The 13,841-nt window shown below is 33.0% G+C and overlaps 1 protein-coding gene across 2 annotated transcripts in view; it reads right to left on the bottom strand.

The window, feature by feature from the left end:
• THOC1 (THO complex subunit 1) overlaps positions 1-13,841 on the bottom strand; it is a 42,221-nt gene that overhangs the window by 14,927 nt on the left and 13,453 nt on the right. For both annotated transcript variants that reach the window (XM_039844940.1, XM_039844939.1), the window contains exons 8-11: positions 11,723-11,805; positions 9,569-9,642; positions 4,258-4,366; positions 2,966-3,097 (exon numbers count right to left, since the gene is read on the bottom strand). In XM_039844940.1, coding sequence (XP_039700874.1) covers positions 2,966-3,097; positions 4,258-4,366; positions 9,569-9,642; positions 11,723-11,805 — 398 coding nt within the window. The remainder of the gene's footprint in view (positions 1-2,965; positions 3,098-4,257; positions 4,367-9,568; positions 9,643-11,722; positions 11,806-13,841) is intronic.

The raw sequence follows: 13,841 nt of genomic DNA on the forward strand, positions 1-13,841 counted from the left end.
CTTAGGTCTATTTTTCTTCATTCGTAATGCAAACTAATGGAATTACAAAGCTCAGCTATGCATGGTAAGTGAACTAGGAAGAGTAATATTCTAATATGCAAAGCTCTTTAAAAGGAAACTGCTGCTACCTGGAAGACAAATACACCAATGACTACTTAGTACATGAGAAGCTGAGAACACTTTTGCAAATGTAAATCTATGTTTTACTCTTGAGCTTTTGGTGAAGGAGACTTCTTGCCTTATCTGAGCTGGTTTAGAATGGTATTTTTTCCCCCTTTGGAATAAAAGTGCTCTTGTATAATCTCTAGTTTACCTAATAATTTCTGATAATGTACCAATTTTAACATTAATTATTTAATAACTTCTTTGACTAAAAAATACCAGAGATATCTCAGTACTATGTTTAGCATCTGACATTCCTGGATTATCTTGCTATCTAAAAAGAGAAATGTATTAGAAATTAGTGTTTGCAATCATAGCCTATGCAACACAAAAAAGTGGCCCTTGAAAATTACAATGCCACTTCATTTCTAGGGGAAACTTTCATCTTTAAGAAAGAAGGTATGATACCTTAGAAAAACATCTATTTTATTTGTAGGACCTGTGCCTACCTGTAGCTGCCATCTGATTGGCTTGTCTCTAACTACAAAAGTTGTATCATCTTTGCCTCATCTCCTGACTCTCCTAAGGAAAAGTTTAACCACATTCATGTAAGCAAAGCACAATGCTAGGCAATAACATTCCTGGGGTTATATGCTCTGTTAGAATGATGAAAGACCTAACCTTATAATGACAAGAGTGCTTTTCTAAACCTCCTCACCACTGAAATGATAGGCTAAGGAATTATGCTCCAAATAATCATACAGCTTTAGATTTTACTTTAGCCAGTTTTCACCGGCAAGGAATAAGGTACCCGTATCTCTGAAAAATCCAAGCATTTGTTTGTTTTTTTTTTTATCAAATCTACAGCCAGAAGAAAAGTTGAGAAGAACCATTGGACTGGCATATGTTTAAGTGAGATGGCCTTTTCACAAAGTAAACAGAGGTCTTTTAGTAGTTTTTCAAAATGAGGGTCTTAGAGTGTTATGTTTCCTTGGTCTTTGAATGAAAATGTTATTTCATCCATAGACTTGAGTGCATTTAGCTATGTATGAAATTCTAGATAGTTATTTTTTTCCTCAGCAGTTAAATACTCCCCTACTGGCTTTTGGAATCTATTGCTGATATCTGTTAGAAGTCTGCTAACAATCAAAGAATGGTTCCTTCTCAGTATATGTCTTTTTCCCCCTTTGGTGGCTTTTAAGGTTTTCCCTTTATCCTTGCAGTTACAGCATGATGCAATCAAAGTATGGATTTATATTTCTTTATCCTGCTTGGTAGCTGTAGCACATTTTTAATCTCAGAACTTGGTACTTCCTTCAATCCTTTTCAAAAGAGTTTTTCTCCACCATTCCATTTCATTCTTTGGCAATCCTATTAGATATATGCTGGAATTTCTCAATCTATCCTCCATGGCTCTTAACTGCTCTTTCACATTAACCAAAGAAATCTGTCAGTGCTATGTTCTGGGTGAATATCTCATCACTATCATCCATTCATATCATGTCCAATCTATAGTTTAATTCTGTATGCTGTGCTTTGGTAAACCAATGACCATATTTTTAATTTCTGAGACTCCCAATTAGTTGTCATATTCAACTCTCCTATTTCATTTCTACAGAAATGTTTCAGTTTCACAATTTCTTATTTGCAATGGATGTTCTATTATCAATTATCTGATTATCCAAAACATATATATTTTAAAGTCTTGGTCAGGGTGTGTATCTGGAATAAATACATGTATATCCCAACAGTTGATCTTACTGATGATCATAGCACTGGATTTCTTTAGGGATTATGGAATTCTAATTTATCAGAGTTTTGAATGAGGGGCTTTTGTTTTGGGATATTTACTTCCCCTCCTTTCTCTCTGTGTATAATCTTTCCTATCTAGAAATTCTGCATTTGCTTCCACCAGGGCCCCTGGACCAAGTGTGGAAAAAGTTTTATGATGACTTTTTTGGAGCAGCTGTTTCATGAGTTGAGTATATTAGGGATATCATGTAACTGGTCACAGAACAAGCAGATGGACACAAAGATGTGTCTTTGTTATTCCTAGAACCACAACTTCCTATGAAACCATAGCCCTTGGCAGAAGATTGGTAATATTTTTCTTAGCTTCTTTTCAAAAGTGGGTAAAGTTCTACGCCAGTCTCTGGCTTCAAGCAGTGAATCTGCCTCTGGCCCTGGCCCTACACAAAACACATCTGGGTCTCTGTCGCTTGTAGTTAAACTCCTAGGTGCCACCACCTGCTTAAGATAAGAGTTCAGCAGGCCTGAGGCTTCAGTTTTGCTATTCGGCATTTCTGGTCCTGTGGCATTATCTTGTTTCTGGAAACCCAGCTTTGTCTTTTTGGTTTTTCTTTTTATATTTTGCCTGTCATGGCTATGTGTTTGGAGCAAAGGGAGTGAATTGAAACATAAACTCAATGTGCCATGTTGATCAAACTTACAAAATCTCTTGGCATTCTATTAGAAAAGTTTACTTATTTAACTGTATAAATAAAACTGATAGGGAATTACTAAAACCCTTATTTGTACCTAAATGGCAAACTAACTACAAAATATTTTTATAAATTCAAATTATATACTAACTTGAGGTTCAAAACATATATACTTGAAAGTAATTAAACTTTATTTACTTTAAAATAAGACAGACTTAATGCAGAACAACCTCTTTCACCTTTAAAATCAAATCAGTCTTTTTTGTGCAAGGAAGAAATAGGACCCTCAAACTAACATTTATCAGCTTTAACCAAAAGTAAAGTAAGAAACATTTCTTTTAGACTTAACTTATAAAGTATATCAATTAAACAAAAAAAAAGACCATTTTTTATTATGATTCATGAAAAAGAAAGATTTATACCTTTTCACTTGTTAGAAATTTTGCAAAATATACATGCTCCCCTCCTGTTTTCAATTCCTCCATCTTTTTCCTTGAGGCCTGAGTATCATCTAATTTATAACTCTTAAAAACAGCTAGAACTTCTTCAGAATACTGTGAAGCAAAAATATCAATTAGTTTTATTTGGCATTGTTGCCCAATAATTTGTTTAGTGCTTTTCCGTATCCAAATGCCTCAAATTTATTCCCAGTTAACAATATATGCATATTGCAAGGCACATTAAACAAGAAATTTATGATAGCAAAATGAGGGCACGACTATTTTGTATGAGATTTTGTGGTATCGTAGAAATAGGAATAAACTCTCTACTCCCAAAGAAATATGATTTCTTATGCAGTCTGTGTAAGGGGCAAACAGAGAAAAGAGATCTTTGTGACTATACAGAAATTTACAAGTGAAAATAGATGTTTAGACAGCTCTGGAAATGGTTAAACATTTCTTGTGCTAAAGACTATGACCAAATAAAATGATGTCAAATCTTATCCAGTCGAGGGACAATTCCAGATGATTTCTCACTCACCACTTAATCTGGATTTGGATGGTGTCCAAAAAAAGATATTGCATATAAAATAAAAACTGTTAAAAATAACACAAAACATACACTATCCTACTTTTAAGAGCTATCTATTAACCTCAATTTTGATTACAACAAGAAAGGATAACTGATCTTTAGCCACGAAAAAGAAATATAGAGAAGTCTTATAAAAAAGGGCTTAGCAAACTTTTTTCTGTAAAGGGACAGAAAGTGTTTTAGGTTATATAGTTCATAGGGTCTCAGTCTAAGTATTCAAGTCTGCTATTTTAGCACAGAAACAACCACAGATAATATGTAAATGAATGGGTGTGATTGTGTGCCAATACAACTTTGTTTACAAAAACAGTAAGTTTATTGGATCTGGTCCATTGCCATAGTTTGCAGACTCCTGTTCTAACAGGAAAGCTAAAATAATTTTGTGCAAAGTAAAGATAGAATGTATTCCATAAAAATTCATCAATTCACACTGAAAATACTCATTATGTCAAAAAAAAAACCATTATGTTAACTTTTAAAACCTTGTCATTTATAAAGTACTTCAAAATATCAGTTGTTTAAATATTAACTTACAATTTAGCTTCTGTACATTATGAAATAGGAATAAAAACATAAGAGGTAGAATTAGATGGTGAAAAGAATACTGGACAAGATTCAAATTTTGGCTCTGCCATTAGCTCTAAAATATCGGGCTTTTGGTAGTCTGAGATTGGCAATTTACCTTGAGAAAAGTTTTCCATGAAATCTTCTCATAGCATTGCACAGGGTTCCTGAAATAATCCTGAAGTGACCAGAATTTTCGATACAGGTTGTAATCTATTGGAATGGAGCTAGTAAAAGAAATGGTATATTAAATAAATCATTTAAGTTATTCTAGAAATATCTAAGTGCTTTTTAACTTTTCTTGGGTCACAAACCCTTTTAAGAAGTTGATGAAAGCTATGGCCTTTTACCCTACGAAAGTACATATCCATAAATATTTATATAAACTTTAATAAATAATGAAGGGGAAATTAATAAATAGACCCTATCCCTGTTTATCTATAGTGATGGAAACCCTAAATTTTGGCTGGATACATGATTATTCAGAATTAAAGACTATGTTTCCCAACCCTTCTTGAGCTAGCATGGTCATGTGATTAAATTCTGGCCTGTTGAGAATGGAAGTCACATGTGACCTATTTGGGCCACAGTTTACCATTTTCCTGTTTCCCTTTCTGCTGGCTAGAATGTAGATGTGATGATGAGCCATCCTGGACTACAGGAAAAAGAAAAAACACCAAAGATGGTGGAACAAAAAATTAAAAGGAACATGGGTCCCTAGACAATTTCCCTGAATTGCCTGTCTCCAGACTTTTAGATGAGAAAGAAATCAACTTCTATGTTGTTTAAATAATGTTAATTCAAATCAATGTTAAAAGCAATAGGCATTATATTCTAAGCGACACACTAAGTTAAGAAGTCCTAGTATGGGACAAACATATTAGGTATATATCAACTTAGTATTACAAAAATAAGCCCTTTCTTTAGTGCCTTTATTATAGTATTACTAATTCAACTTCTGATTTGGCTATGTTACAAATCTAGCATCAATATAAATTCTTTTAAGTTTCATATTTACAAGTAATCAATAAAAAATGTTTTAATTTTTAATGTTAAAACATTTGACTTTTTTAATCCATGAGATTGTTCTTCTACATCATTCAAAACAGCCAATGAAGTCTTTTAGTACTACCTACATGTCAAAAATGCTTGAGATATTGAATATTTCATATCCTCAAATATCCACAATTTTCAACATCACCACTATAAAATTAATTTTGTCTTAATATTTGTTCTTTCTAAATAAACCTTAATAAGCCAAACCTATAGTTTAAAGTTAGCTTCATACCCATACAGATATTCCAAGTAAGACTAATTTTATATGAGAAACAGGAGATAGATTTAGTGATCTACGCAGTACCATTATCTTAAGAGTCCTGCCAATAATAGGAAGTAAGTTAATTTCTCTTAATCTTTGGGATGGACATGCTGAAAATTACTTTTTTGATGATGAGGGATTATCAGGGACAGTACTATAATGCTTTTAAAAGAATATAGTAAAATAAAGGGAGTATAATTTTTACTACATATTTTGATTTTTGTTTTTTTTTGGAGGGAGAACTAATATTTAAAAGACTGAAAAATCTCTTTGTTTCATTGTATATAAAATTAAAAAGGTAGAGTAAAAAAGTATAAAATGATTTTCTAGTGTAAAATTCAGTCTTCTACAAGAAGTCTGAAAATATATATCACTAATCTAAGAACAAAGGGAAAAGAGTTTTAGTAAAACATATGGAGGCACATTTGATAAACAATCTCGCCACAGGAATTTAATTCATATGGTTCAGAGGACAGACTACAAGTCATTATCATGAAAAATCCACTGAAAGAATAATTTTATTTAAATTTATATCAAATGGCATATCGACTCAAGAAAAACATACACACATCTAAACACATAGTAAAATATCACTTATCTTACATTCACACTTCTGATAACTGCCTGGAACAAAGCTGTGAACTTAGATATAACTGAAAAAGCCCTAGGTCTGCAAGAAAATAGCAGTTCCAAAGTTCGCACATTTTATTTTACAAAAGACGTTTGAAACTATGCTTATGTACTCACCCAGATTAAAATGGCTTTAGATTATATGTAAAGTCAAGTAAATAATTTAGCAAGCTTGGCTTATTTTGATAAAAAGAATGTTAACTTTGCTAGAGTAACTGCTAGTATCTCAAGCATTCAGTAATGAAGAATGGAAACTTTTAACTGACAAAAATCTAGCTCCCAACACAAGTTTTAAGAACCAGCAATGAGCATGTTAACTTTCGCTCTTTCTAAACTCTTCCCTAGTAACAAACAACCCTGAAAACAGGAAAACAATTATCTAAACATTAACCTATTTCTATAATTAAAGCAACTTCAGTGATCTACGATAATAAATTATAGGTCTGAGTTTTCTCTGTATCAAATTAAAGAAAAAAAAGCTGCAGAAACAACATTTCCCAAAATGCCAAAGTAAAATGGAAAAAGAAATAGCCACATATAAATTATTTATACTCATGAAATAATACAATAACCAATATTTGTATAGTTCCATACACTTAATAAAAGTATGTTTTTGAAACAAAACTGCTTTTAGAGAATGTATATATACGTATACATTTATATGCATACACAAACATCACACACACACACACACATAATTAGTTATCACATATAAGAATATCTCTTCAAGTACCAGCAAAGTTTCTTTTAAGAAAACTGGAAAGTTACCTCTAATCAAAGAATGAGAATTACGTAACCATTGTATGTCCTTTTTTGTCTCCATTGTCAGGAAGCTCACATCTAATTTAATGTTTGATACGAACAACAATCTATTCTAAGTTGCTAATTATCATTTTCTACCTGTAACAGCTTCTGATCTTTCTCTTTTTATCTTTAGTTGGCCTGGTATGTGTCTGAGGTGCCTCACAGAATAAATACATTACTGCTAGGAAACTTTTATAGTTGAGGACTAATATATTTTTAAAAAATCCTCCCCCTTGATGGTTCTATTTCTCTCTTTCCCTTCATGGCCAAACTTCTCAAAAGAGTTGTCTGCATTCAATGTTCACCACTTCTTTACCTTCCTTTCATGTTTCAACCACTGCAATTTGCCTTCCACCGTGATCATTTCACAGATACTTTTGGATTTTATATTTATCCACACAAAGCAAACATAACTACTGATTATATATGCAAACAATAACAAATTAGAGAGTTATTATCTAAAATAGAATGTTCTGTAACCATTTTAACCAAGATCCTCTATAAAAAAACATATGTAGTCTCCGCTTATTGGTTTTGCTTTCCAGGGTTTCAGTTATCTGCAATCAACAATGGACTGAAAAAGTGGTTTTGCTTTCCAGGGTTTCAGTTATCTGCAATCAACAATGGACTGAAAATATTAAATAGAAAATTCCAGAAACAATTCATAAGTTAAAAAATGTTCTGAGTAGTGTGATGAAATCTCACGCCATTGAGTGCTGACGTGCCCAGGATGTGAACCGTCCCTTATCTAGTGCATCTACACTGTATCCGCTACCCGCTCATTAGTCACGTAGTAGTCGTCTTGGTTATCAGATTGACTGTTGGGGAACAGCAGTGCTTGTGTTCAAGTAATCCTTATCGTCAGAAGGTTAATAGTAGCCTAATGCTACGTCACAATGCCTATGTTAATCACCTTGCTTCATCTCATCATGTATGAGTAGTATAATTTCACATCATCACAAAGGTGAGAATAGTACAGTAAGGTATTTTGAAAGACAGGAGTCAGGTTTACATAACTTTTATTACTGTACAGTAATAACTGTTCTATTTCATTATTATTGTTAACTTTACTGTACTAATTTATAAATTAAATTTTATCATAGTTATGTATGTGTAGGTAAAAACAGTATATGTAGGGTTCGGTACTATCTGCAGTTTCCGGCATCCACTGGGGGTAGTAGAACATATTCCCCATGGATAAGCAGGGACTACTGTATTTTTTAAATGTTAAACTGATAATTTTATAGAATTTTACACAATGAAGTTTTTTTAATACGAAAATTTTTATTGGTGTATTTCAGCCAAATTTGAAATGGACTTCGCATTATAGATAAATGAATAATGTGTTCTTTATTAACTGCAGTGCCTAAGGTACTCTGGTGATATAGCTGGTCACAAAGTAATTGCTCATACAATTTCTTCTTCCATTCAAAAATAGCAATTGTGACAGACTGAGAGGTAGCTGAGTACTGAGTCCTGTTCAAGTGATTTTCCTGCAGCAGAGACTAGTTGATGAACATAATCAATGGAGCTGAATTGTCTACACAGGCTTAGGCAGTCTAACTAGAATAAACTGCCTTGGTCAGAGTTTGTCTTTAGGGCTTTGTTTACATCTCAGGTGATCTGTTATGTTGGAGACTAATACCTTGGCCCAATGCCCTTATGTTACCCAGGCCAGACTCTGAAAGCTTACTCTAACCATAATGCATACAAATAGGTGTCTAAAAACAAAAAAACTACAGGTAATAGCTACTGGACACTGTTCTCAGTGCTTTACATTTATCATGCTATATAGTATTAACAACTGCAGTCTTAATAAGGATAACTATCAAGTTCCTTAATAGACCACTTCTGATTAGCATCTTATTTAATCCTCTCACTAACTGAAGCAGGTAGGTGGCATTACTATATTTTAAAGACTCTGAAACTCAGTTGCAGGAAGGTTAAATAGTTTGCTCAAGGTTATATGACTAGGAAATATTAGAATTAAGTCTGGAGCCACAGTACTGTCAAAGTTTCTTTGAGGATATGTGTTTGAATTAGAAATCTGGGATGGCAGGAATATGTCTCCCTATGCAGATATACAAACCTCTTGATCTTCTGGAATTCCTTCAATTGCAACTGATGATGATAATTTTGTCACCTCAGACACCTGGAAGAATGCTAACAAAAGTGTTCCTTCATACTTTCACTTTTTTCTTCCTCATTGCTTCTAACTAGCATTAGAAAGAAATTATTAGGAAAGAAAGTACAGGGTTATAGAGGATAAGAAACAGTGATAGGGGATAGGAGGGGAGAAGAGAGAAGTTTCTTATCTCTCCTACTTTATTAAATAGTCAGCTCAGTACCAACAGGCATTGAGTTCACAAAGCTAAATGGAAGAGAGAAGGGAAGGAGTGCCTAGGTTGCTTATGGTTGGCCTTTCAAATATTATGAATATATATAAAATAGGCTGTGTAAACAATGAATTGTCCGCAAGCAATTTAGAAACCAACTGATACAACCCATTAGTAATTTAGGATTTATAATTTTAAGTAATATACATGAAAATTTTAAATAAAAGAAATCCATAAACATGTTTCCCTTTCTCTTTGTCTACATTCTCACTCTATGACTCAGTAAGTCATTACGGTAGTATCTTTGTACATCAAGAAACTCTGAACTTCCTAAAACTCACCAAGTTGTTGGAGCTTCATCATCTCCCATCTCACCTTCTTCTACATCCATCCCTTCTTCTCTGTCTTCAGTGTGCTAAATTTAAAAAAAATGTACAGCCTGTTGTGAAACAATTGTCAGGCAGAAGGTAAATGCTGCAATAATATCACTCACACACTGCTAGACAAGCTTTAGCAGAGAAATCTAATCACAGTAACCATTTGGACCTATAGTTAATCTTTAAGGCAATCAAAATTCTATATGATGGGGAGACTCAACAGCAGTATGACAATGCTATAAAATAGTCATGAAGACAAAGTCAAAAGTTTTAAATGTATTTCTCCAAACATAGTCAGTAGATTATTTCTGGAATAAAGGGTCTATGGCAAAATATATTATTGAAATATATACAATGACCTTTTAGAGAACTGAGAAAGATCATTAGCATATTAAGGACTTTAAGAACTATAGTAAATAACTCTTAAAGTGAATTTAATTAGTTTTTATTCCTAACTTTAATTTGACCATGGAAACCCACCCCGACCCCCACATAGAACACTTGTTATCTTGGAACACATTAGGATACGCTGAATGTCCAGCTCTATATTGAAAAATTTAAAATAAGTTCACGTTTAATAGTCCAAGAAGTACTTAAAAGATACATAAGGGTTAAGGACAAGATTTTGAAAAATCTTAAGCAAAGTCAACATTATTTCCAAACTGCTAATGATTACACTTTAAGGAATAAATTGCATAGTCTGATTAATCTACAGTGAGATATTAATTATATCTAATTAATAATTTAGAAATTTTATAACTTGCTCCTACATGGAGAGTAGGTGCTGAATGTCCAGAACTTTGCCAACTCTGGACTTTCTGATTATAGCATAAATAATCTTTAAAAAGAAAGTCGATTATAGCAGATGTCCTTTTAAAAATCAGTGGGCAAATAACAGATTATTTAACAAATGGTTCTGCGATAATTAGCTTACTGTTCGGAAAAAATAACTAAATTTATTCCAAACTCAATATTTCTGCTGGGTTAAAAAGTTAAAAGAAAAAATAAAAATCATAAATGCACCAGAAGCAAACAAAGGAGGTGATATAATCTTGTGGAGAAAAAGCCTTAAGCATGACATAAAACCAGAAACAATAAAACAAAAGTCCAACAAATGTTAATATCATATCCAAATTTAAATTTTAAATAAGTAACAAGAAAAAGTATAAACTGAAAAAAATATATCAACATATGGTAGGCAATGAATTAATAATATTCTATATAATGAGTTTCTATATATCAGTAAGAAAAAGACATTACAATAGTAAATTGGGCAAATGGCAGGAGCAGGCAATTCTCTTCCTCATTGCTTCAAATTAGCACAGAAGAAAAATAAATTCTAATAAACATACACTAAAGTCCTCAGCTTCCTTAATAACCAATGAAAGTTAAAGCAAAGATGACTTAATTTTCAAGTACATATCAATTAAGCAAAGACTTTTAAAAATGGATAATCCCCAGGGTTAGTGTGAGCCTGTGGTAAAAGGGGCAGGCATTCTCTATGTGCCAATGGTTGTAGTAATGGGTACAACCTTTTTGAGAAGTTACTAGGCAATAGCTATCAAAATTGGATATATGCATATATTTTGACATAGCAAAATTTGTCCTAAGGAGACATCTGCACAATATAGCAATGATATACGTAATAATATTCACTATAATGTTATTAATTTTTCACTATTAGAGATTATCTAAATGCCCACTGACAGGGGATTATAATATATCCAAAGATTTATCATGAGCAATAAACCTGAAACAGACCTAAACATACTGATGCAAAAATGCAATCATTTTATCCTAAAAGAAAGTGAATTTCAGAATAGTATATACTATAAGATCTCGTTTTCAGAATAAAACCACGTATACACAAAAAGCCCTGTAACGACAGACAGAGAATGTTAAGAGTAGTTATCTTTAGAGCCTTGGATTATGGGGTAGCTGTACTTTGTATTTTAAATATTTCTATTTTGTTTGCATTTTTATCACAAAATACATATTATTTCTATAAATTGGAAATAAAGGCTTAAAAATTTTTGATGACTTAGAAGACCCATTCATATCAGTTATCTCAATAACAAACTTATAAACATGTTCTGTTAGAGTTCTTATCAGCCTCACCTTCTGACCCAAGGTGCTTTCCTGCTCATTGGTATTGAAAACAGTGACATTTTCCAGATTAAACTGACTCTGCAAGTTAAGACCTATTTAAAAAAAAAAAGATTTCAAAGCAAATCCACCAAATGCCTAAACTTGTTTAAGAATATAACTTTCTCATACAACCAAAACGTACAAAATAAACCCATAGTTAAGGAAAAGATCAAGTCAGAAATAATGACACTTTGATTTTCAATTCCTTCCTAAGATTCATTTCTTAAAGGTGCCTTTAGAGTACACAGAATTCTACATACATTATAACAAATATAGTTGATCCTTGTTATTCATGAATATTTAAGGACAATTTTATATATGATGTAATATGTAGTAATTTATAATTTTGCTGAATCAGATAAAAACTATTAATCAAAAAGTGAGAGTGTATAACAATATTTATGATAAAAACATTGTAGTTATAAGAGCTAGGTTTCTCACTGTCAGAGAAAGAAACTAAATAAGCAGGTATACTGGTGCAAGATAAACTCAGAAGTATTAGTATAATCTCATGGTTTTTGCTATTGGTTATTTAAAAACAGAAAGTGATATTGCAATTTATAAGAAATATATATATTTTGTCATTCAGCTGACTGAAATATATTTCTCAGATATATTTGGGCTTCATCCACAGTTCCTGGCTCACAGCTCCCAACCCCCTAAGTGATGAAGGCAAAAATAGTATCTCTTATTACATTAAAGGGGTGATTTTTGGACCCGACCTAAGGAGAAGGGGGTGTTTGACAGTATAGGCAACCAGGTGGTTAGAATATTAGAACTTTCAGTCCTATCCCTTGATTTCTGGGGAGGGGAGATGGGCTTGACATTGAATCAATCGCCAATGGCTAATGACTTAGTCAATCATTATTATGTAATGAAGCCTCCATAAAAACCCAAAGGGACAGGTCATTGCTATCTTTATCAAAGAGCTTCCAAGTTGGGGAAACAGAAGGCTTCCATGTGCCATCATGAGACAGAAGCTCCTTTGTCCTTTTCATCTGGCCATTGATTTGTACCCTTTAATACCTTCTATAATAAATCAGTAATCTAGTAAGTAAACAGGGTTTCCTAAATTCTGTGAGCTATTCTAGGAAATTAACTGAACCCAAAAGGAGGGGTGTGTGGGAAACTCTGATTCATAGCCAGTTGGTCAGAAATAGGTAAAAACCTGGGCTTGTGACTGACTGGCTTTGAAGTGTAAGATAGTCTTGTGGGCTGAGATCTTTACCTGTGGGATCTGATGCTCTCTCTGGGTACACAGAGAGTATCAGAATTGAGTTGAATTCAATTGCTTGTTGGTATGGGGAAGCCATCCTCACGCCCCCACCCCCACCATGTTGGAATTGTGTCCAAGAACCCCTTTCAGATATACAGAAATAAATACATATGTATATGTATACCCAAGTTGTATACATACAAATCTTTCCTAGTACTGTCCACTGAGAGGGCCCAGAAGCAGTGATACTCTAGAAGCAATTAGCATATTAGCAGATTCTGGCTTCTAAATATCATTCTTAAATAAAAGAAATCAGGCTCCTTGGAGAAATAGGTGATTCCAGGTCCGGGCAGGAAAAATACAAGATGAACCTGACTGTCTTCTTGTATCAGGAAAACCTAAAAGAATTTCCAATGGGCAAAACTAGAAGAACTTGAGTAACAAAGTAAATGATACTATGGGATTATAACCCAGAAGATAAAATAAATATCCATGAGTTCATACTGAAATAAATAATCAAATTAATAAGTAAATAAAGAGAACACTCTTTCTTATAGAAGAATATCAATTAATAATGTAAAAGGAATGAAAGAAACAGAAAATCAACACGAGGACAATCTAATAACAATCACTGTAGGCAAGACCCACTGATGAACATGTACTACTGAAATCAGTGGGCAAAGGTCTAAGAAGAAAAAGAGTATTTGCATAGCCTCAAAGTATCTCCCTCCAAATATTTAATTACAAAGGGAAAAACAGTACTTTGCAGCAGAGAAATACGGTGATCAAGGATAACATCACCAGTAATAAAACGAATCAATATCACGTTGAAATGATGCACTAAGAAAAACAGATCATTTCTGTCTTCTTCCC

Source organism: Pteropus medius, unplaced genomic scaffold, assembly GCF_902729225.1.
Source record: "Pteropus medius unplaced genomic scaffold, Ma_sr-lr_union100, whole genome shotgun sequence".
Lineage (NCBI taxonomy): Eukaryota > Metazoa > Chordata > Mammalia > Chiroptera > Pteropodidae > Pteropus > Pteropus medius.